General features: G+C 45.6%; 1 protein-coding gene across 2 annotated transcripts in view; it reads left to right on the top strand.

Moving 5' to 3' along the window:
- Window positions 1-25,496, top strand: part of LOC138268030 (zona pellucida sperm-binding protein 1-like) — a 137,718-nt gene that overhangs the window by 81,730 nt on the left and 30,492 nt on the right. For both annotated transcript variants that reach the window (XM_069217356.1, XM_069217355.1), the window contains exon 2: window positions 7,879-8,085. In XM_069217356.1, the coding sequence (XP_069073457.1) occupies window positions 7,879-8,085 (207 nt within the window). The remainder of the gene's footprint in view (window positions 1-7,878; window positions 8,086-25,496) is intronic.

Genomic DNA, 25,496 nt, shown 5'->3' with positions numbered 1-25,496 from the left:
ACGAAAACCAGCGCTGAATTTATGCAAAAGGTGCCAGGTAATTAGAATCAGCACTCATTTTCAGGAACTGGGAATTATTTTTCATCATCAGACTTTGACTCAGAGTAAGAGGGAGAAATGTAAAACTGGGGAAAAGAAGGAGAAAGAGAAAAACAGAAAAACAGTGACAATGGGAGAAAGCAGAGGTGAAAAAGAACCTGCAATAGTGAGACAAAGAGATAGGAGGTTCAGGGTGTTGAAGAAAGAGGCATGAAGTAGCAATCTTCACTAGGCTTCCTTGATTTGTGGCAAATTCAGCATTTGTCCCCAGTGTGTTACTTTGAAAAACTTTGGACCCCTGGACTTTTTTCCCTAATTAAGCATTGGTGATAGGAAATAGTTGCGAATTCCTTAGTCACTTAGTGTAGGGGGTTTCTAAAACTTTATTTGATCCTTTACTTAATACGGATAACAAAAGTGTAGTACTTCAACACACAAGCTGAAAAGGTACTCCACACAGGGGTTTCCAGTTCGCATTGTGCTCACCATGTCAGCTCTTCACTGGGTGACAGTGTGAAGAGAGCAGATATTGGGTGATACACCAATGGCGTAACAAAACTTGAGGGGGGCTGCAAAGTACATGGAGCCCACCCCTCCCTAAAACCACCTACTACTTTTGCTGAAGGGTGAGGCTGGAGTTTGGGGGACTCCCCTCACTTAGGGTGACCACCCGTCCGTAATTTTCACGGACTGCCCTTAATTACACCCTGCCGTCCGTTGTCCGTGATGAAAGGCTTAACCGAAAGTTTAGCCTTTCACCTAAAAGAAAAAAAAAAATAATTAGGACAGATCAGTTTACCCCACTGGATTGAAAGGCAGAGAGTCTCCTGTGCTCTGAGGGAGGGGGGCAGACAGATAAGAAACACGCCTTCTTGCCTGGGTGTCTCCTTCCCTAAAGAAATGCAAATGTGAGCAACTGGTAAATCTGCAAATGCAAAGGGGCTTGGAAACCTGCATTTACTTTAATCAAAGGAGTCACTTGAAGCTTTATGATGACAAAGATATTTTCTTTTAGATAGGTACTGTAAGGGTGTTCCAAGGTGAGCTGTGGAGTGTGTGGTTTTATTGGACTGTTATAAAAAAAAATTAGTACTAGGTATAAACTGTATATTATTCAAATCTGTATTTTAGAAGGACTTTTTTTTATTTAACCGAAATGTATTTGCGCATTTTGTAGCAGCCTACATTATTATGTGTGTAATGCAGGTTTAAAATAAGGACTTACAGATTCACAGTTCTTTCAGAGACCTCTGTAGGTCATGGTACTAACAAACATGGCAAGCCAAAAGGTGTTGTCTACGCAAGAGTTATTGGCTTTGCCAATGTGTTTTAGCCATGGTAATCACCAGAGTGGCTGCTGTTCAGCATGGCTAAAAGTTAGTGGCATAGTGGTGTAGAGTGGAGTAGAGTGGGGTAGAGCACAGTGGTGCAGAGTAGAGTGCAGTGGGGTACAGTGCAGTTGTTTAGAGTGCATTGGCGTAGAGTGCAGTTGTTTAGAGTGCAGTGGCATGGAGCAGCGTAGAGTGGCATAGAGTGCAGTGGAGTAGAGTGGCATACAATAGAGTGGCAGAGAGTGCAGTAGTGTAGAGTGGTGCAGTGGCAGAGTCAGAGTAGATTTGCGTGGCATAGAGTGCAGTGGCGTAGAGTGGTTTAGAGTGGAGTAGTGCAGAGTAGAGTGGTGCAGTGCAGAATAGAGTATAGTGCTGCAGAATGCAGTGGCTTAGAGTGGAGTGATGCAGAGAGCAGTGGCATAGAGTGCAGTGGCATGTAGTGCAGTAGTACAAAGTAGAGTGGTGTAGAGTACAATGGCAGCGAGTGCAATGTTGCAGAGTAGAGTGTCAGAGCAGTGGTGTAGAGTGGCACAGAGAGCAGTGGTATAGAGTACAGTGGTGCTGAGTAGAGGCCAGTGGCATGGCGTGGAGTGGCATAGAGTGAAATGGGGTAGAGTGGCATAGAATGCAGTGGAGTAGAGTGGCATACAGTAATGTTGCAGAGAGTGCAGTAGTGCAGTGGCATAGAGTGCAGAGTAGACTCGCGTAGCATAGAGTGCAGTGGCCTACAGTGGAGTAGTGTAGAGTGGTGCAGTGCAGAGTAGAGTGCAGTGGCATAGAGTGCAGTGGCACAGAATGCAGTAGTACAGAGAGCAGTGGCATAGAGTACAGTGGGGACAGTAAAGGGCAGTGGCATACAGTGCAGTTGTTTAGAGTGCATTGGCATAGAGTGGCATGGGACCGAGTGGAGTGGCATAGAGTGCAGTGGAGTAGAGTGGCATTCATTAAAGTGGCAGAGAGTGCACTAGTGTAGAGTGGTGCAGTGGCATGGAGTGCAGAGTAGACTCGAGTAGCATAGAGTGCAGTGACGTGGAGTGGTGCAGAGTGGAGTAGTGTAGCGTGGTGCAGAGCAGAGTATAAGGCTGTTAAATGCAGTGACGTGGAGAGTAGAGTGGTATAGAGTGCAGTGGAATAGAGTGTATTGGTGCAGAATGAAGTAGTACAGAGTAGAGTGGTGTAGAGTATAGTGGCAGTCAGTGCAGTGTTGTAGAGTAGAGTGTCAGAGTGCAGTGGCATAAAGTGCAGTTGTTTAAAGTGCACTGGCGTAGAGTGCATTGAAGTAGAGTGCATTGGGGCTGAGTGAAGTAGAGTGCAGTGGCGTAGAATAGATTGTTTCAGAGTAGAGTGCAGTGGCACAGAGTGAAGAGGTGTAGGGTAGAGTGAAGAGGCACAGAATGCAGTAGCACAGAGTGTATGGTGTGGTAACACACTGCCATAACAGACAACACGTTGTTGATTGAAATGACCATAACATTGCACAGACATTCAGTTTTTCGAATAAAACTATACAGTACAGTGCACAGATGATGATGTGTGACAATTGCATCACCTAATGCAATAATTTGTTTTAAGCCCAGTACAGAATTTTAAAAAACATGCTTCATTAAGCCAATTTGTTTCCAGCCCTTCATTTGTACTCCTAATCCTGATATATTCTGAAGTTTATTTAAATGTTGTCATGTGCTAGAAAAAACTATTTCCTAAACCCAGCATCCAGCAAGATTGTCACGTAAATCCACTCACTTTGAAGTCAGAGAAAGAAACGTAAACACTAAGGGCCTCATTACAAGTTTGGCGGAGGGGATTACTCCATCCCAAAAGTGACGGCTATCCCGTCAACCGTTTTCCAAGTTCCATAGGATATAATGAAACTTTTAATACGACGGGCAGGATATCCGTCACTTTAGGGACGAGTAATCCCCTCTGCCAAACTCGTAATGAGGCCATAAATTTCCACCGAAGACAGAGCTTGACATTTGACCTTGTTCTTTAAAAGCACAGCAAATGTGATGAGATAAGTACAAGATTTACAGGCCTGTTTACAGAACGGGAGCACTCAGATGGATACTGTAAATAAGGTTTGGGCAAGGGAAGCGACGAACTCAAGCTGCATAGCTTAAAACATATAAAGCTAGCAAATTGAAAGCAACGAAATGTGAGTTACAAACCACAAAGCAAATGGCAAGCAACGGGCGGAATGCATTCCCAAGGAAGCTGTATGAATGTACTTAAGGTGACAGCCGTGGGATACTTTGTGGGGAAAGTCCAGTATTTTAGTTCAGTCCATATCTTGTAGAGGTTTGGCCACATCAATCACCCAGGTAGTATGACGAGAAGACCTGGGGTGGTCTCAATATTGTAGAAAAGGTCTGTACAATTCTATCAGTTTACCACCAGTCCCTATGGTTTAGAGCTTCTGGTGTACCTCATGTAGGGTTACTGCTAGGCGGCAGACATGATATAGGGCATTTAATGATTGTTTAAGGTGGTTATAAGTAAGGAGTTGACCGGGGTGGTGAAGATGGTAATCTGCCACAAGGCTTTGGAAATGTAGTAGCTCGCCGTCCAGAAACAAAACCCCCACTTTTAAGACACCTGCAGCATGCCACTGATAGAGTTGCTCTGAGCACAGCTGTCCTGTGTGAATGGGAAGGCTTAGCAAAGGTAGTGCAGGAGGACAGAGTTTCTTTGTGTCAGTGAATTTATAGGTTCCAGCAAGGCAAGAGAAAGCTGTGCATGATATCCCCAGATGGTGATCCGTAGAATGGTCAGCAGGAAACAATGGGTAGTGCAGTAAGCTCTCCTTAAACGTCTTACAGATAAACCCAACCTCATGCAGGGGGTGGGCAGAAAGCCAGCGAGCCACCCACTGGACCTGTGCAGCTGAATATTAGTGTTCTAAGTCCAGAAGACTTAATCCACCTGCAGTCACAGGTAGTTTTAGAGTGGAAAGAGCTACCCGATGGTGCCCCAGCGTCCAAATCAGATGTGTGGCATGTCTGAAGAAGGGATGAAGATCGAGCAGGGGAAGGTTTGCAAAACAATACTATCATTGGGGTAGCATACCATCTTCACTAGTGCCACTTGGCCCACTACAGAAAGCAGAAGAGAAGACCAAAAAGAAAATTGGGCTCAGAGGGACCCTGACGCTCTGCCGAGATTTCCAACCTGCAAATCAGTGGGAGATAGGTTGATATTAATCACTAGGTATCGAAAGGTAACTGGTTCCCAGTTCAATCTGAGGTCTAATTGTATATAAAGGGGAAAACAGTGCCATATGTTAAAGAAACACTAATTACATTTTAACATTTTTACATTTTGTTTGCCCAATTTACATCCCAAATATTTTGAAGATTCTGTGTGTACTTGACACTTAGGGATAACCCAGATCAATAGTTTGGCTTTTGCTCAATTTCAAAACCATTTTAAGACATGGACAAAGTGGGCAGTTGCCTTGGACAACCTTGCAAGGAGTGTGCCCCCTGCTCACACTTCACAAGCACGAACAGCAGACCAGTGCACCAGAAGAGTTTGCCAAGGTTGGTGGGTGCTGCTTGTTCAACCACTTGACAGGGCCTCGTCTGTTTCTCTCCTGCCTGCAGAGACAACTCCCCAGGTAACTAATACCTTCTGACAGTCTTGGTGGACTCACCTTGTCTGATTTTATGAATTCCTAGCAAAAACCTTTCATTTGATCGCAATTTTATCCTCCTCTTTTATTATCTGTTATTGGTAGTCTGGGCTCCCACTTATGAGATAAATGTAGAGTCCCAGACATTCACTCTAGTGCTGTGAGACTACAGACAAGTTGTGGGTACCTCACATCCTGACATTAGGTGTCAGACTGTTGTTCACACCATCTGCCCTGCCTCATTAAATTATTTTTAGGCTGAAAGTCCATGAGCGGTTGGGGTGAGCCAGTTGTTTTTTTTTCAATTTGTTTAAACTAGCATAAAGTTAATTACCTTAATGTTTCCCAAACTGTTTGCCAGTGGTTTTAAAATGTTCAGAAACATAATCAAAATGTTGTTGTTACTTTCTCTTTAAGAAACATTGGGTAGATTTGGGTACGGGTGATGGCCTTGACACAGCGCTGAAGGGCATTTATTTACTACTGAACAATGACCTAATGTGAGAACTGAATGTAGCATACCAGGAGCGAATCACAAAAAGACCATAGAGAATAAATAGTGCTATGTTACAAAAGAGTAAATAAATGCACTGATAATATAGTGAGGTATGGCCTCTCTTGGGTGTGTCTGTAAAACTGACCTTTGTTCTTGAATTTTTGTCCTGAATTTTGACCCTATGTCCTGAATTTTGACCCTTTGTCCTGAATTTTTTACAATCTTGTCCAGAATTTGCCCCAATGTCAGGTGGTCACCCTACCCGCACCGCAGCGGAAGTGGGGGTTATGTTACGCCAATGTGACATCCAGGTGGCACCCTGTGGATTGGCAGGTCTCCTAGGTGAGCAATACAATGCTCAGTCCCTGTCTGGCTGGCTGACCTCAGGCCCCTGGTAGAGCCTGGCGCTATGTTTCCTGAGGAGTAGAGTGGCCATCTTCCCCGAGGAATAGGTGTGGTCCTCCGTTCCTCCATATCACCTATGGCCAGTGTCCTTTGCTAAGGCCCGTGGAGGCCGCGTCGCCCGTGGGGTTAATCATTGTTTTGTGTTTGTGCTAAAACAGCGCCACTGCAGAGTTCCCGGACACCGTGTGCCTCCCGGAGTACTTGTTCCTGTGCCAGAAGAGGTGAAGCGTCTGCGGGAGGAGGTGGGGAGATTTGCCTCTAGAAAGCACCATTGTCCTCGGAGATTAGCATTCCCCGGCATCACTTCCTCCCTTGGCTCCCGCTCTTGGCACCTTCCGCCTCCATTCACGCGCGCGCGTCGCCTTTGTGTCACAGGCTCCTGCGCAGAGGAAGGCTCACAGACTCGGAGTCATCGTGTGCAGCTGCCCTCGTCGGCCTTCTGTGCAGCCCACAGTCACTCTCTTCTTTACCACAGCATCTGAAATCCCACAGTGCCTGAGAGGGGCTTCTGCGCCCTAGAGGTCGCGCGCCTTGTGGTTTATCACGAAGGCCTAGAGAACTGTTGGTTGCCACCTGGGCAGTATTTTACTGACGTGGCTGGTACACAAAGACACGAGAAAATCGACAAAGTACATTTTCTTTTCTGAAACTGAAATATCAAAGCAACGAGTTCAAAACTAATGATCGTTACAACAATACTATAACTGTCCAAACAATTCCTCGGACCCATAAGAAAGCACACCAAAGCGGGTCAGGGGAAGTAAGGGCAACAAGTAAATACACCAAGTCAGAATAGCAAAGGAAACATGATTACAGGTGCATTTGCTGAAGCACACAATCGGCACTTGTGTTTTGTAATAGTGGGAGCCTACTTTAACTGGCGGCTCTTTCCTGTGCACCAAAGCTGAGCAGGTGGCTCAAACTACAGTATGCAGCACAGGTCACATGAGGACAAAAATAAAGTAAAGAAGGGTTTATGTAATCACCACAAACCTGAGGATCTGTAGAATAAATTTGTCTGCCAGCTAAGTGTAATCTATCCTGAGGACTTCTAGTTCAGACACCTCTAAGGAATGCACCACAAAGCATGCCACAAGATGGGAGTACCCTCCGGTCACTCACATAAGACCCACACACTTCCACATTGGGTTGCTGCAATTCAACATTGCCAGCCAAGGACTCTCCCCTCTATGTAGCATGCTTCGTAATCACTTTGGTGCTCCACAATGGGGTATGAAGCACTATTTAAATGCAACTTTAATACAATCCAATTCTTTGGCGGTTGATCTTTAGATTTGCCTTGCCTACCACGAAAAGTATGCTGTTTTGTAACATGAAGTTTTGCAGCTGCACCGGATTATGAGTTTAATCAAATTCTGACTTGCGTCACTGGATCTGGGTTAGGTTGTGGTGATTTTAATCACTTCTAAGCAGAGCTTAATTTGTTTAAGAAAATAGAAAAGGTGCGCAGGGGTCAACGTTTTTCATTTAATCCTGCTGACTGTGCTTTGGAATGTTGGGTTGCTCAATGCCAAAGCTGCCTGGTCTCATTTTCATATCGCAACTTTCTTCCACCACCCTACACTTCCCGTCCCTTGATTTCACTTTGCTTGGCTCCTTTTCACCTGGCCTTCACACTTTTCAACTATATTTGTTGTTCTCTTCCACTTTTCTCCCTTGTCAGTTTTTGTCTCCCTTGCTCTAGGTCACGGCTTGATGATAAAACAAAAAGTTCCTGTCTACACAAATGATGGTCAGCTCCCACCACCTGCATCATTCAGCACAAATTAATACATTTGAGTAATGCATGGTTTAGCAAAGAAAACCTTGCACTGTGAAGGGAGTTTCACTTACGTGCCTGTGCTATACTTCTGAATTCAGGAAACTTTGTGCAAGATCAGAACAAAATACTGGCAAATAATATTAGAAGTACACTTGTAAGTGTAATGTTATGCGTTTTGTTTCATTCACTACAGGAATTCCAACTGATCATGTCTTTAACATTCTTGACAGGAGGACACGGGTACCTACCACAGCGCCCATCGTGGCACATACCACAGCACGAACCCCGGTGCTCCTTAAACCCCTGGGGTGCAGTACAAATTACCCTTGTCAAAATGGAGGGACTTGTGAGCAGGGTATCTGCGTTTGTAAAAATGGATTTATAGGCCGCTACTGTGAAGGTAAGTCTAAGGTCCCTGCATGGGAGTACATGGGCATCATGCTGGCTAGAAGGGTGCAAACTTGTTTCAGTGACTCTGGTTTAATCGCAAGGCATGTGTGCCTAGCACAGGTCTGAGCATGTTCTGTTGACCTGGATGCATGAACAAAAATGTTATTAATCTGGTGTGAACAAAAAAGTCTTTTGTAACATATTGTAGGCTATTTCATGTGTCTGGCTCAACTGAAGAATCCAGAGGGGCAACTTTTGGGATTTACATAAACAAGGTTTAGTAACTGTACACTCTTGCAGAGTCTAGTGCAGATGTGTAATGGAAAGGGTCTGTGGGGCTACAATACTTCTGTAAACCAATTAGTCATTTTCAGTGCTTGGTGTTTTTCTTGACTCATCGGGAAGTCTTGTCTCCCTTAATTCTTGTTCTCTTTAAGTCTGAGAATCTTTACTATTACCCTTTAATAACTGATCAATTTAAGGTATACCTTTTTCATTCCAATGTTACCAAAAGATTGTTTTATCAAGGTTTAAAAATGTATTCTATAAAACACTTGACAAACATAATCACACTATGAGGTAATTAGAAAGCAAATTGTCATGTGATGAAATAGATCTGCATTTAAAAAAGTGGGAGTATCTGCAGGAAAGTCTGATTATTTATATGCAGAATTGATCACACAAACAGCTTAGTAGAGAAATTTAAAAACCCACTAATCTAGGACCATATTTTTATGGACCAGATGCTTGTCTAATGCAGAAAGAGGAACAATGTCATTTGCAATCTGGACATTGAGCTCCGCCTTCTATTTTAGGGTGATTGAGTTTGGCTAGAGGAATTCTGATACACCTTTTTGTTATATGAAACTTTAGAGGATAAAGTCCAGTTTTTGTTTTTAAATATACAGGGTAATTGAGTGTGAATTTGATAATAATTATATAACCTAAGGACCCAGCACCATATTTGAGTTGAATCTCCCACCCCACCAACACAAAAAAGTGCTGACCAATGCTAATTGGAGAACCTAATTTTTCCTTTACATTAGTAAAATGAATTTCAATAATGGTACATATTTCCTGGTACACCAAATACCGTGATAAATTATTTTCTCATGGCTTAGACAAAAAGTAGCCTTTTTAAACATCTACTCTAAGCAGACAGATTTAGTAGGAAACCTTTGTTTCACCTGAATTATTTGTATCCACAAACCTAAAATTAAGACAATACTATAGTTAACATCTTAACTGCTGGGCCTTCACCCCCCTCTGCCCACCCTGTAATGAGCCCTTTTTTGGTTATGTGGGGTAAGGCACCATTACATTGTTTCTATATAATGTACCCACACTCAATTTGCATCCTTTTCCCCCCCCATGATCTTGGAGATTTTAAAGGTGTTCCCCGGGTTTGTGGATTTCCTTGGAGGGGACTGACAAAATAGGCAAACTATAGATATATTTTTCGTTTTTTGGGAAAAATAGGAAAAAGTGATCTAGAGAAGTCTGTTTTCCCTAAACATGGCATCAGTGAACGGTTTGGTATGCTAAAGTCACCAGCTTTCCGGCTTTCAGGAACATGCAGAGCTGAATAAACAAATCTTTTAATAGCATTTTTCAAAGAGGTTATTTTCCTATTTTTTTTGTGCTCTCAACCTACTTCCAGTTTGTGATAGAAACCACTGTGAAACCCATAGGTAATCCAGAAAAGCTATAGAATTCTGAAAAGTAGACAAAATTCTGAATTCTGCAAGGGGTCATGTGTAGATCCCTCAAGGTTTTCCCAAAGAAACTGTTGAAATAAAGAAATATTGAAACTTAGTAGGAATAACAGCCATTTGTGACAACATTTTCATCTGCAACCTTTTGTCACAATGGCCGATTTACAAAAGCAGTATACCATTATGTCTGCTAGACCCTTCTGGTTGTGGGGGTATGTAGGGTTTGTAGGTTCTTAAAGAACCCGGGGTTCCCAGAGTCAACAATTGAGCTGCACTCTACAATGTTTTTTCATTGTGTACCAAATATAGACCAATTTATATGGTGAACTATGTAAAGTGAAAATTGCGTATCAAAGAAACCTACGTATTTTAAAATGGGCACAAGATGTTGAGATTAGATGCAGTGGTTATTTGTACATCTCTAAATTTGTGGGTTCCCGCCTCAGCATACGATTTAGAGGGTATTTTTCAAAATGTCATGTTTCTTATACACTGTCTTACATTTGGAACGCACAAATGCAGCAAACTCAACTTGGTAATAACAAATATTCTACTATTCTGTTCCCACATGTGTTTTGATTAAAAACGGTGCCTGACTTGTGTGGGTAGACCTAGTACCTTTGGGAGGAAAACCCAACATGATTAGATCATATTTTTCAAAGGGATCCTTTTTATGCAAGATAGTTGTGGATTTTGGGCCCTGGCTCAGCCAGCACAAAGAGAAATCTAGAAAACTTGCTCAATTTTGAAAACTAGACACCTGGGAGAATCCAGAGTGCGGTGAAATGTGACTCTCACCTGGTCTTTTTACCCCAGAATCCCTTACAAATCTCAAACTTTGACTAAACAATAAATTTTCCTCACATTTCTGTAATGGAAAGGTCTGGAATCTGCGGGAAGCCACAAACTTCCTTCCACCCAGCGTTTCCCCAAGTCTCCCAATAGGAACAGTACTTCACTTGCGTGGGTAGACCTAGCCCTAGTACCTGTGACAGGAAATGGCCTAAAATGCAACACTGATACATCACATTTTTCCACTCAAAACTGACCCTTTTTTTGCAAAGTGGAAAGCTGTGGATTTTGGGCCATTGCTCAGGTGGTGCGTGGGGAAACAGCAAACCTGCAAAAAAAAATTATAACACCACCAGCAGGGGAGTATATGGGTGCATGACTTGCATGGCTCTCACTAGGCAATTTTAATCCGAAGCCCTTGCAAACTTTGGTTTTAAAGAAAAACAAATCCTCATATTTCTGTGATGGAAAGTGCTGGAATCTATGGGGGGGGGCACATATTTCTTACCACCCTGAGCTCGCACTTGCCCCTGATAACAGTACCCTACATGTGAGGGTGGGCTGCTAGACCATGAAACACAGTCCTAAATCGCTACATTGTTTCTCTCAATCTGGGTAGCTGCAGTATTTGGGGCCATGCTGTGATGCCACTCACGCAAAGCTATGAACCAGACTTTTTTTTTTTTTTTTTTAAACCAGGGGATTTCAGGGTGGTGTGCCTTGTGTGGATCATCTGAGCTTTTTTTAAAACACAATGATATGCAAACCTCAAACTTTGCCTGAAATCATGCATTTTCCTTACATTTCTCTGATGTGGTAAGAATTTTGTGGTTTCCGGCAGATTCCGGAAGTTCCATCACAGAAATGTAAGGAAAATGTGTGATTCCAAACAGTTTGAGTTTTGCAGGGCATTGAGGGTACGAAAACCTCATGAAATCCATGCAAGGCACACACTCCTTGAATCCTTTGGTTGGGGTTGGGGATGGGGGTGGGGCAGAAGGACTGTCAGCATCTTTTTTTTTTTTAGGGGGGGCCATGGCCAGGCCTGTGGTGGACAGCTCCACCCCTATATTGTTTCAAATGTCCCTGGTGTCTAGGGGGTTTTCTACTTCCCAGAGGGGGCAGATTGTGGTTCACCTCACGTGCCCCCGGGGTGCAGAAAGACTATCTTCCTATTCAATGGGTGTGTGTGCATGAGCATGCCCATGATAGACAGCCCCCCATGCCTATGTATTTTGTTTTCAATATCCCTGATGTCTTTTGGGCTCTGTGCCCTCCCGGGGGAGGGGGAGGGGAGAGGGACAGATTGGGTGTAATCACCCACGGCTGCCAGCATATTTTATTGCAGAGTGGGGACATGGCCATGTCGATGTTGGGCAACCCCACCCATATATTTTTTATTTTTTTGATGTCCCTGATGTCTAGTGAGTGTTCAGTCCCCCTCCAGACCCCTGGGGGCAGAATGGGGTAACTAGCCTCATCTGCTCCAATGGGGGGAGTGGGGTGGAAAGACTGGAAGTATATTTTGTTTGGGATGGTGGAATTGCCATGCCCATAATGGGCAGCCCCCACTCCTATATTAATTAACCCCATTCATCCCCCAGGGGGGATAGAAAGACTGTAAATATCAAATGTGCTGGGGGAGCACAAGCCCTTGCTTAAGGGACAACGCGCACCCCCCTGCCCCAATCCCGGGTCAATCTCTGCTTGGGGATTGCTCCCCTCTGGCTATCCCCAAGCAGGGATCCTCTGAACAGAGATCACTGGAAAGGGGAGAATCTGCCCTTTCAAGCAATACCTCTCCCACCCCAATCAGTGCTCGGGAAGTGGGGTGGGACTGAGCTATGCCCCCCAATCCAGTGAAAGTTAAACTAGCCTCAGATCGTTTTCCTTTCACTTTAGTGTAATGTTTGTGTGCCCCGCGTGCTGATCGCCATTACACTAAAGACAAAAAATGACACTGGCTGCCTGGGAAACTCTTCTTGGGGAGCCAGAGTTTAAAATATAATAATCCCTCCAGAGAGGCCTTTATATGCCTCCCAGTGTCCACCATTAATCGGTGGATGCACTGGGGGGTTAGTGTGGGTGTTGGCCATTGGTCGACACCCACACTCATGGGGCACTCAAGGGGTTAAGAATGTTGTGATAAATGAGTGAAGGTCATATATATATATACATATAATATTATAAACATAAGCACAATGTTTGACAATTTCACAGCTGAAATCAACAACTTTATCATTATCTCAGATACTATTAAAAGTGGTTCTAAGCACAAAATAAATAAGGGAAAACGAGGTCAACCGTGTGTGGTGCCAGTAACAATAAGTTGAGAATATAACATTAGTAGCATGATGGAATAGGGCCAAGTTTTAAGATGCTTCCTAAAAATTCTCAAACTTGGCTGTCCTCTAAGGTGCCTGGGCAACTGGCTCCTGAGTAGGCAGGAGGAGTAGACAAAACTTCTCCCCCTAGGAAACTTTCTTAGTTTTGGCAACAGACACTTTCTTGGCTGTTTCCGAACGCAGTTTTCTGTTGGGAATATACCATTGAAATTTGTCCATTCAGGTTGCAATGAAGTATTGATGCAGGGTTTCCAATAATAGATAGCATGGAATGTGCAGCTAAAAAGGTTTTATGGGTGGACAGGGAGACGAAAGGTACTAGTGTTTAAACAAAAAAAAATTTGCTGCTTTTTCTTTCTTTCTTAAAATGTATAGAGCAATCTAAGGCAAAATTCTCAGTTCTGATCCTTGCAGTACACACTTGCACCCTGCTAAACTCCTGATGGTGATGTGCTTTGTGTTCAGTTATATCAAGAGATCAAATGGTTCTGACGCACAGGAGTGTGGAACAGCAGTCTGTTTACTCTACCCATTCATGCCACCTATCCCAATATATCATCAGTCACATATGCTGGTATGTATCTGCTTATTTGCCGTCTCCATCCCAGAATATTCCTTAGTTCAGTAGTACAAGACCAAAACAATGTTTTCCTTTTCCACTGCAGACTCTGTCTCCCTCCAAATACTGTGCTGTAGTTATGTAGGTCTCATTTCTTATTTTGTGATCCTGCAGAGGAGAGGGCAGTCCCTCTAGGAGGTCAGCGTTGCTTGATTAGTGGTACTGGAACAATTTTCAAAGTGGGGGTGCTGCCATCAATGTTACATCACTGAACTCCTAGGGATTGTGGGAAATCCAAGCGCCACACAAAGAGCAAAAGTTGCCAATAAGCCACGCCCATTCAGCGGGCGAATGTTGAGGGTGTAGTAATAACTGGTGTTGCATTTTGGAGTACACTGTTGCAAATATATTACTAAAACATGGTGTGGTAGCACATTGTAATCTACGGACCACATTTTCCATTGTAATAGCTACTAATTTTGCACAGACATGCAGGCCCGTATTTATACTTTTTGACGCAAAACTGCGCTAACGCAGTTTTGCGTAAAAAAAAATAGCGCCGGCTAACGCCATTCTGAAGCGCCATGCGGGCGCCGTATTTATTGAATGGCGTTAGCCGGCGTTAGCCGACCGGTGCTGCCTGGTGTGCGTAAAAAAAAACGACGTACACCAGGCAGCGCCGGCGTAGGGGAAAATGGCGTTTGGGCGAACAAAAATGGGGCAAGTCAGGCTGAGGCAAAAAAATCGCCTTAACCCGATTTGCGCCATTTGTTTACGACGCCCAACCCCCATTAACCGCTTCTGTGCCTTGGACGAGATGATCTCGTCCAAGGCTACAGTTCCCCTGTGCCTTGGACGAGATCATCTCGTCCATGGCACAGGGGAACTTGGGGGCGCGCTAGCGCGCCCCCCGTGCACCCCCCTTCCCCCCCCAAGTCGGGGATGGAAGGGGAAGACCTTCCCCTTCCATCCCCGACCCCCCCCACACCCCCCCCGTGACGTCAGCGCGCGCGCGCGCGCTGATGTGTCACAGGGGCCTCCCTTGAAAAAGAAATGTAAAAGCATTTCTTTTTCAATCACTTTTGGCTTTTGAAACCCCACTAGACACCAGGGATTTTTTTTTTTTAAATTGAAATTGACAAAAGGGAGCGACCCCTTGGGCAAGGGTCGTTCCCAGGGGGGGGCATTTTTTTGAAAAGGCCTTTTCTGCCCCCCCTGGGGGCAGAAACCTCTAGGCACCAGGGACCATTTTTTTTTTTTGTTTCATTTTTTTTTATTGAGGTGGGGAGCGACCCCTTAGGCAAGGGTCGCTCCCCTTGGGGGAAAATTATATTTTGGCCATTTCTGCCCCCCTTGGGGGCAGATTGGCCTATTTTGATGAGGCCAATCTGCCCCCAAGGGGGGTAGAAACCACTAGACACCAGGGATTTTTTCATTTTTTTATTGTTATTGACAAAAGGGAGCGACCCCTTGGGCAAGGGTCGCTCCCAGGGGGGGCATATTTTCGGGAAGGCCTTTTCTGCCCCCCCTGGGGGCAGATCGGCCTACTATTAGGCCGATCTGCCCCCAGGGGGGGCAGAAACCTCTAGGCACCAGGGACCATTTTTTTTTTTTTTGTTTCATTTTTTTTTTTTTGGTGGGGAGCGACCCCTTAGGCAAGGGTCGCTCCCCTTGGGGGGAAATTATATTTTGCCCATTTCTGCCCCCCTTGGGGGCAGATTGGCCTATTTTGATGAGGCCAATCTGCCCCCAAGGGGGGTAGAAACCACTAGACACCAGAGAGTTTTTTCTTTGCGTGAATTTCACGCAAAGGGAGCGACCCCGTAGGCAAGGGTCGCTCCCGGGGGGGGGGGGTGGGGGTTGGGGGGGCAAATTTATTTTAGGCCATTTCTGCCCCCCCGGGGGACAGATCGGCCTATTATTAGGCCGAACTGCCCCCGGGGGGGGGGCAGAACACTCTAGGCGCCAGGGCAATTTTTTTTTTGTGTTTTTATTTTTTGTTGTTTCTTTTTTTAGAGATGGGGAGCGACCCATCAGGCAAGGGTCGCTCCCCTGGGGGGGCAAATTGTATTTAGACCATTTCTGCCCCCCTGGGGGCAGATTGGCCAATTTTAGGTCAATCTGCCCCCAAGGGGGCAGAAACCACTAGGCACCGGGGATTTGTTTTTTGGCGTCAATGTCACACAGGGGGAGCGACCCCGTAGGCAAGGGTCGCTCCGGGGGGGTGGGGGGGTGGGGGTTGGGGGGGCAAATTTATTTTAGGCCATTTCTGCCCCCCCGGGGGACAGATCGGCCTATTATTAGGCCGAACTGCCCCCGGGGGGGGGGGGCAGAACACTCTAGGCGCCAGGGCAATTTTTTTTTTGTGTTTTTATTTTTTGTTGTTTCTTTTTTTAGAGATGGGGAGCGACCCATCAGGCAAGGGTCGCTCCCCTGGGGGGGCAAATTGTATTTAGACCATTTCTGCCCCCCTGGGGGCAGATTGGCCAATTTTAGGTCAATCTGCCCCCAAGGGGGCAGAAACCACTAGGCACCGGGGATTTGTTTTTTGGCGCCAATGTCACGCAGGGGGAGCGACCCCATAGGGAAGGGTCGCTCCCGGGGCGGGGGGCAAATTTATTTTAGGCCATTTCTGCCCCCCCGGGGGACAGATCGGCCTAATATTAGGCCGAACTGCCCCCGGGTGGGGGGCAGAACACTCTAGGCGCCAGGGCAATTTTTTTTTTGTGTTTTTATTTTTTGTTGTTTCTTTTTTTAGAGATGGGGAGCGACCCATCAGGCAAGGGTCGCTCCCCTGGGGGGGCAAATTGTATTTAGACCATTTCTGCCCCCCTGGGGGCAGATTGGCCAATTTTAGGTCAATCTGCCCCCAAGGGGGCAGAAACCACTAGGCACCGGGGATTTGTTTTTTGGTGCCAATGTCACGCAGGGGGAGCGACCCCGTAGGCAAGGGTCGCTCCCGGCGGGGGAGGGTGGGGGTTGGGGGGGCAAATTTATTTTAGGGCATTTCTGCCCCCCCCCCCTGGGGCCGGCTGAGCTACAGGCCAAACACCACAGGTAGGCACCTTGCAAAAAACACCTCTGTTTTCTGTGAAAAAATATGTTTTGTGTTTTGGGCCATTTCCTTTTGTGGGCGCTAGGCCTACCCACAGAAGTGATGTACCATTTTTATCGAGAGACTTAGGGGAACGCTGGGTGGTAGGAAATTTGTGGCTCCTCTCAGATTCCAGAACTTTCTGTCACCGAAATGAGAGGAAAAAGTGTTTTTTGGGCCAAATTTTGATGTTTGCAAAGGATTCTGGGTAACATAACCTGGTCAGAGCCCCGCAAGTCACCCCATCTTGGATTCCCCTGGGTTTCTAGTTTTCAAAAATGCACTGGTTTGCTAGGTTTCCTCAGGTGTCGGCTGAGCTACAGGCCAAAATCCACAGGTAGGCACTGCTTTTTATAAAAAAATGTGATGTGTCCACGTTGTGTTTTGGGCCCTTTCCTTTCGTGGGCGCTAGTCCTACCCACACAAGTGAGGTATCATTTTTATCGGGAGACTTGGGGGAACGCTGGGTAGAAGGAAATTTGTGGCTCCTCTCAGATTCCAGAACTTTCTGCCACAGAAATGTGAGGAACATGTGTATTTTTAGCCAAATTTTGAGGTTTGCAAAGGATTCTGGGTAACAGAACCTGGTCCGAGCCCCGCAAGTCACCCCTCCTTGGATTCCCCTAGGTCTCTAGTTTTCAGAAATGCACAGGTTTGGTAGGTTTCCCTAGGTGCCGGCTGAGCTAGAGGCCAAAATCTACAGGTAGGCACTTCGCAAAAAACACCTCTGTTTTTTTCCAAAATTTAGGATGTGTCCACGTTGCGCTTTGGGGTGTTTCCTGTCGCCGGCGCTAGGCCTACCCACGCAAGTGAGGTATAATTTTTATCGGGAGACTTGGGGGAACGCTGGGTGGAAGGAAATTTGTAGCTCCTCTCAGATTCCAGAACTTTCTGCCACAGAAATGTGAGGGACATGTGTTTTTTTAGCCAAATTTTGAGGTTTGCAAAGGATTCTGGGTAACAGAACCTGGTCCGGGCCCCGCAAGTCACCCCTCCTTGGATTCCCCTAGGTCTCTAGTTTTCAGAAATGCACAGGTTTGGTAGGTTTCCCTAGGTGCCGGCTGAGCTAGAGGCCAAAATCTACAGGTAGGCACTTCGCAAAAAACACCTCTGTTTTTTTCAAAAATTTAGGATGTGTCCACGTTGCACTTTGGGGTGTTTCCTGTTGCCGGCGCTAGGCCTACCCACGCAAGTGAGGTATCATTTTTATCGGGAGACTTGGGGGAACGCTGGGTGGAAGGAAATTTGTAGCTCCTCTCAAATTCCAGAACTTTCTGCCACAGAAATGTGAGGGACATGTGTTTTTTTAGCCAAATTTTGAGGTTTGCAAAGGATTCTGGGTAACAGAACCTGGTCCGAGCCCCGCAAGTCACCCCTCCTTGGATTCCCCTAGGTCTCTAGTTTTCAGAAATGCACAGGTTTGGTAGGTTTCCCTAGGTGCCGGCTAAGCTAGAGGCCAAAATCTACAGGTAGGCACTTCGCAAAAAACACCTCTGTTTTTTTCAAAAATTTAGGATGTGTCCACGTTGCGCTTTGGGGTGTTTCCTGTCGCCGGCGCTAGGCCTACCCACGCAAGTGAGGTATCATTTTTATCGGGAGACTTGGGGGAACGCTGGGTGGAAGGAAATTTGTAGCTCCTCTCAGATTCCAGAACTTTCTGCCACAGAAATGTGAGGGACATGTGTTTTTTTTAGCCAAATTTTGAGGTTTGCAAAGGATTCTGGGTAACAGAACCTGGTCCGAGCCCCGCAAGTCACCCCTCCTTGGATTCCCCTAGGTCTCTAGTTTTCAGAAATGCACAGGTTTGGTAGGTTTCCCTAGGTGCCGGCTGAGCTAGAGGCCAAAATCTACAGGTAGGCACTTCGCAAAAAACACCTCTGTTTTTTTCAAACATTTAGGATGTGTCCACATTGCGCTTTGGGGTGTTTCCTGTCGCCGGCGCTAGGCCTACCCACGCAAGTGAGGTATCATTTTTATCGGGAGACTTGGGGGAACGCTGGGTGGAAGGAAATTTGTAGCTCCTCTCAGATTCCAGAACTTTCTGCCACAGAAATGTGAGGAACATGTGTTTTTTTAGCCAAATTTTGAGGTTTGCAAAGGATTCTGGGTAACAGAACCTGGTCCGAGCCCCGCAAGTCACCCCTCCTTGGATTCCCCTAGGTCTCTAGTTTTCAGAAATGCACAGGTTTGGTAGGTTTCCGTAGGTGGCGGCTGAGCTAGAGGCCAAAATCTACAGGTAGTCACTTTGCTAAAAACAGCTCTGTTTTCTGTGATATGTCCACGTTGTGTTTTGGGGCATATCCTGTCGCGGGCGCTAGGCCTACCCACACAAGTGAGGTATCATTTTTATCGGGAGACGTGGGGGAACGCTGGGTGGAAGGAAATTTGTGGCTCCTCTCAGATTCCAGAACTTTCTGCCACAGAAATGTGAGGAACATGTGTTTTTTTAGCCAAATTTTGAGGTTTGCAAAGGATTCTGGGTAACAGAACCTGGTCCGAGCCACACAAGTCACCCCTCCTTGGATTCCCCTAGGTCTCTAGTTTTCAGAAATGCATAGGTTTGGTAGGTTTCCCTAGGTGGCGGCTGAGATAGAGGCCAAAATCTACAGGTAGTCACTTTGCTAAAAACAGCTCTGTTTTCTGTGATATGTCCACGTTGTGTTTTGGGGCATATCCTGTCGCGGGCGCTAGGCCTACCCACGCAAGTGAGGTATCATTTTTATCGGGAGACTTGGGGGAACGCTGGGTGGAAGGAAATTTGTAGCTCCTCTCAAATTCCAGAACTTTCTGCCACAGAAATGTGAGGGACATGTGTTTTTTTAGCCAAATTTTGAGGTTTGCAAAGGATTCTGGGTAACAGAACCTGGTCCGAGCCCCGCAAGTCACCCCTCCTTGGATTCCCCTAGGTCTCTAGTTTTCAGAAATGCACAGGTTTGGTAGGTTTCCCTAGGTGCCGGCTAAGCTAGAGGCCAAAATCTACAGGTAGGCACTTCGCAAAAAACACCTCTGTTTTTTTCAAAAATTTAGGATGTGTCCACGTTGCGCTTTGGGGTGTTTCCTGTCGCCGGCGCTAGGCCTACCCACGCAAGTGAGGTATCATTTTTATCGGGAGACTTGGGGGAACGCTGGGTGGAAGGAAATTTGTAGCTCCTCTCAGATTCCAGAACTTTCTGCCACAGAAATGTGAGGGACATGTGTTTTTCTTAGCCAAATTTTGAGGTTTGCAAAGGATTCTGGGTAACAGAACCTGGTCCGAGCCCCGCAAGTCACCCCTCCTTGGATTCCCCTAGGTCTCTAGTTTTCAGAAATGCACAGGTTTGGTAGGTTTCCCTAGGTGCCGGCTGAGCTAGAGGCCAAAATCTACAGGTAGGCACTTCGCAAAAAACACCTCTGTTTTTTTCAAACATTTAGGATGTGTCCACATTGCGCTTTGGGGTGTTTCCTGTCGCCGGCGCTAGGCCTACCCACGCAAGTGAGGTATCATTTTTATCGGGAGACTTGGGGGAACGCTGGGTGGAAGGAAATTTGTAGCTCCTCTCAGATTCCAGAACTTTCTGCCACAGAAATGTGAGGAACATGTGTTTTTTTAGCCAAATTTTGAGGTTTGCAAAGGATTCTGGGTAACAGAACCTGGTCCGAGCCCCGCAAGTCACCCCTCCTTGGATTCCCCTAGGTCTCTAGTTTTCAGAAATGCACAGGTTTGGTAGGTTTCCGTAGGTGGCGGCTGAGCTAGAGGCCAAAATCTACAGGTAGTCACTTTGCTAAAAACAGCTCTGTTTTCTGTGATATGTCCACGTTGTGTTTTGGGGCATATCCTGTCGCGGGCGCTAGGCCTACCCACACAAGTGAGGTATCATTTTTATCGGGAGACGTGGGGGAACGCTGGGTGGAAGGAAATTTGTGGCTCCTCTCAGATTCCAGAACTTTCTGCCACAGAAATGTGAGGAACATGTGTTTTTTTAGCCAAATTTTGAGGTTTGCAAAGGATTCTGGGTAACAGAACCTGGTCCGAGCCACACAAGTCACCCCTCCTTGGATTCCCCTAGGTCTCTAGTTTTCAGAAATGCATAGGTTTGGTAGGTTTCCCTAGGTGGCGGCTGAGCTAGAGGCCAAAATCTACAGGTAGTCACTTTGCTAAAAACAGCTCTGTTTTCTGTGATATGTCCACGTTGTGTTTTGGGGCATATCCTGTCGCGGGCGCTAGGCCTACCCACACAAGTGAGGTATCATTTTTATCGGGAGACGTGGGGGAACGCTGGGTGGAAGGAAATTTGTGGCTCCTCTCAGATTCCAGAACTTTCTGCCACAGAAATGTGAGGAACATGTGTTTTTTTAGCCAAATTTTGAGGTTTGCAAAGGATTCTGGGTAACAGAACCTGGTCCGAGCCCCGCAAGTCACCCCTCCTTGGATCCCCCTAGGTCTCTAGTTTTCAGAAATGCACAGGTTTGGTAGGTTTCCCTAGGTGGTGGCTGAGCTAGAGGCCAAAATCTACAGGTAGTCACTTTGCTAAAAACAGCTCTGTTTTCTGTGATATGTCCACGTTGTGTTTTGGGGCATATCCTGTCGCGGGCGCTAGGCCTACCCACACAAGTGAGGTATCATTTTTATCGGGAGACGTGGGGGAACGCTAGGTGGAAGGAAATTTGTGGCTCCTCTCAGATTCCAGAACTTTCTGCCACAGAAATGTGAGGAACATGTGTTTTTTTAGCCAAATTTTGAGGTTTGCAAAGGATTCTGGGTAACCGAACCTGGTCCGAGCCACACAAGTCACCCCTCCTTGGATTCCCCTAGGTCTCTAGTTTTCAGAAATGCACAGGTTTGGTAGGTTTCCCTAGGTGGCGGCTGAGCTAGAGGCCAAAATCTACAGGTAGTCACTTTGCTAAAAACAGCTCTGTTTTCTGTGATGTGTCCAGGTTGTGTTTTGGGGCATATCCTGTCGCGGGCGCTAGGCCTACCCACACAAGTGAGGTATCATTTTTATCGGGAGACGTGGGGGAATGCTGGGTGGAAGGAAATTTGTCGCTCCTCTCAGATTCCAGAACTTTCTGCCACAGAAATGTGAGGAACATGTGTTTTTTTAGCCAAATTTTGAGGTTTGCAAAGGATTCTGGGTAACAGAACCTGGTCCGAGCCACACAAGTCACCCCCTCCTTGGATTCCCCTAGGTCTCTAGTTTTCAGAAATGCACAGGTTTGGTAGGTTTCCCTAGGTGGCGGCTGAGCTAGAGGCCAAAATCTACAGGTAGTCACTTTGCTAAAAACAGCTCTGTTTTCTGTGATGTGTCCACGTTGTGTTTTGGGGCATATCCTGTTGCGGGCGCTAGGCCTACCCAAACAAGTGAGGTATCATTTTTATCGGGAGACTTGGGGGAACATAGAATAGCAAAACAAGTGTTATTGCCCCTTGTCTTTCTCTACATTTATTCCTTCCAAATATAGGGGTGTGTGTAAAAAAGACATCTATTTGAGAAATTCCATGTAATTCACGTGCTACTATGGTCACCCCGGAATTCAGAGATGTGCAAATAACCACTGCTCCTCAACACCTTATCTTGTGCCCTTTTTGGAAATGCAAAGGTTTTCTTGATAGCTATTTTTTACTCCTTATATTTCAGCAAATGAATTACTGTATACCCGGTATAGAATGAAAACGCACTGCAGGGTGCAGCTCATTTATTGGCTCTGGGTTTCTCGGGTTCTTGATGAACCTACAAACCCTATATATCCCCGCAACCAGAGGAGTCCAGCAGACGTAACGGTATATTGCTTTCAATAATCTGACATTGCAGGGAAAAGTTACAGAGTAAAAAGTAGAGAAAAAGTGATGTTTTTTTCACCTCAATTTCAATATTTTTCTTTTTCAGCTGTTATTTTCTGTAGGAAACCCTTGTAGGATCTACACAAATGACCCCTTGCTGAATTCAGAATTTTGTCTACTTTTCAGAAATGTTTAGGTTTCTGGGATCCAGCATTGGTTTCATGACCATTCCGGTCACTGACTGGAAGGAGGCTGAAAGCACAAAAAATTGCACAAATGGGGTATGCCCCAGTAAAATGCCAAAATTGTGTTGAAAAATTGGGTTTTCGGATTCAAGTCTGCCTGTTCCTGAAAGCTGGGAAGCTGCTGAATTTAGCACCGCAAACCCTTTGTTGATGCCATTTTCAGGGGAAAAACCACAAGCCTTCTTCTGCAGCCCCTTTTTCCAATTTTTTTGAAAAAAACGAAATTTTCACTGTATTTTGGCCAATTTCTTGGCCTCCTTCAGGGGAACCCACAAAGTCTGGGTACCTTTAGAATCCCTAGGATGTTGGAAAAAAAGGACGCAAATTTGGCTTGGTTAGCTTATGTGGACAAAAAGTTATGAGGGCCTAAGCGCGAACTGCCCCAAATAGGCAAAAAAAGGCCTGGCACAGGAGGGGGAAAAGGCCTGGCAGCGAAGGGGTTAACATGACTCCTGTCTTAGCAAAGACAGGAGTCATGCCCCCTTGCCCAATGGCCATGCCCAGGGGACTTCTGTCCCCTGGGGATGGTCATTGGGCATAGTGGCATGTAGGGGGGCACAATTCAGGCCCCCCTATGCCACAAAAAAAAAAATATATACTTACCTGAACGTACCTTAATGTCCCTGGGGTGGGTCCCTCCATCCTTGGGTGTCCTCCTGGGGTGGGCAAGGGTGGCAGGGGGTGTCCCTGGGGGCATGGGAGGGCACCTCTGGGTTCATTCTGAGCCCACAGGTCCCTTAACGCCTGCCCTGACCCAGGCGTTAAAATCCGGCGCAAATGCGTTTTTTTTTGCCCCGCCCCCTCCCGGGCGTCATTTTTGCCCGGGAGTATAAATACCACGCACATGCCTGGGAGTCATTTTTTAAGACGGGAACGCCTACCTTGCATATCATTAACGCAAGGAAGGTGTTCACGCAAAAAAATGACGCTAACTCCATGAACTTTGGCGCTAGACGTGTCTAACGCCAAAGTATAAATATGGAGTTAGTTTTGCGTCGAATTTGCGTCGAAAAAAACGACGCTAATTCGGCGCAAACAGAGTATAAATATGCCCCGCAATTTTACTGGTAAAACTTTATTGGGCACAAATGATAATGTGTGTGAATCCTGTCTCAGCAAATTACATTTGTGCATCACCAAGAAAAGTATTTTGATTTGTTTTATTCCGGTTTAAATCTTTCCATTTCACTTCACAGTTACAAAAGAACTCTGTTTGTGCTTTCCTAAACGCTGTTTTAGTTTGAAATATGTGTACAATGTGTATATAAGGATTTAAATGTTATGTTACACAAAATGACATCCTACAGGCTGTCCTTTCACACCACAAGATAGTCACACAGTTCAGTTTACAAAATCCTCACTTTACTTTTCTTTCTCAGACGGCAAATACCAAAAGAATAATCTGCAGTTTATCTGATGCAATAGACTGACATTTGACCCGTGTCTTTAAATGCATGCAGCAATGTGACAAGATGAAAATGAAATTTAAAGGCATCTCTCTTGCTCATTCACCTTTGGAACTCCAGCATGGTTATATTGGGGATGCTGCAGTACGCCCTCCCCGCACCTCTACTTCCGGTGCCTGTTTGATTAGGACAGTGTAGGCAGCATGGCAAACAGTTAATGATTAGTCATGATCAGAAGAATGGCAAGATGGTGCGTGCTTGAGTATACAGAGTCTGTTGCTGATCATGGTCACCCTGATCTCACAGATGGAGCAAGAATATTTCACCCTAGCTATCATCAATCTGCTTCAGAATACCTTCCCAGCATTTGACAGGTGATGGCTGTCTGATGAATCTTGCTAGCTCCAGATAGACCTGTTCTTCTCAGTGCTGCGTTGAAGGAACACATCTGATTCAGTAAGTTGCTAATCAGGTTTTATTGTTACAGCGTATCGGAACACCAGCTGCCCCAGCCTCCTTCCACAGTGATCATTCATTCCCTTTCTAACAATCGTTCCTTCAATCTGCAGGAACCCCCAACACATCCTATCATTCCACTTCAACATCCCAAACCCCAAGATTCCCAGATAACGGTATAACACATCTTTTCCCCTTAATAACAAAATATGCAATATCAATGCATAAGAACAAGAAACATAAAAAATAAAATGAATATATACAATCATTAATGCCAAACTAACAAGTTAACAATAATACAAATATCTAAGTGACACTTATGCTTTATTCAAATTCTCGCATGTGGTGATCTGTGAACGATCATTTTCCTAAACACGTAGCATGTGAAGAACACTTGGTCAAACAAATTTCAATCGGTCTTCAAGCACAGTATGTTGGGATTTCCAGGCACTGAATAGTGGAAAAAAAACGAACAACTGGCACAACACCTACATCAGGAAACCACTGTGCCATGAGTCTCCTTGTGAACTCCATTGCGGATCTACTAGAGCCAGGCCCACCAAGGCTGGAATTAGATCTCCACTGTTGCTAAAGGAGCATTCCGTACCAATTTATTCGGAACATTTTGCGCACACAAAAAAACTTTTTTGACCGCAGGTCCAACATGGTGATCTGTTCTAGGCCACCAATAGCTCACAAAGTCTAGGTTTAGCAAAGTCCCTACCCAGATGTCCATTAAGTGCTAGATTGACAATTTTTTCCCCTTGAAACCACCGGTGGAACTACCATATCACCTCTACTGATCTTAATGTCCCTAATGCAAAGTTCCTCAGGCACATTCCAGAATCTCCACAGCTCCTGAGACACTAACCTAAGTTCTGGCCATCCTTTTACTATATATTCTTTCACCACTTGCAACTCTTTATCCTCTGCTAGGGCATCAGTCCATTCTCCATCGTTAACTTCATTCTCACTTATCCAAGCAAATCCACATCATCCAAAGTACTCTCACTTTCAATAGGGAATCTGGACAAACAGTCAGCAGCGTAAT

Source organism: Pleurodeles waltl, chromosome 12 (assembly GCF_031143425.1).
Source record: "Pleurodeles waltl isolate 20211129_DDA chromosome 12, aPleWal1.hap1.20221129, whole genome shotgun sequence".
NCBI lineage: Eukaryota > Metazoa > Chordata > Amphibia > Caudata > Salamandridae > Pleurodeles > Pleurodeles waltl.
Note: the sequence above shows the minus strand (reverse complement) of the source record. Positions and strands in the feature narration are given on the sequence as shown.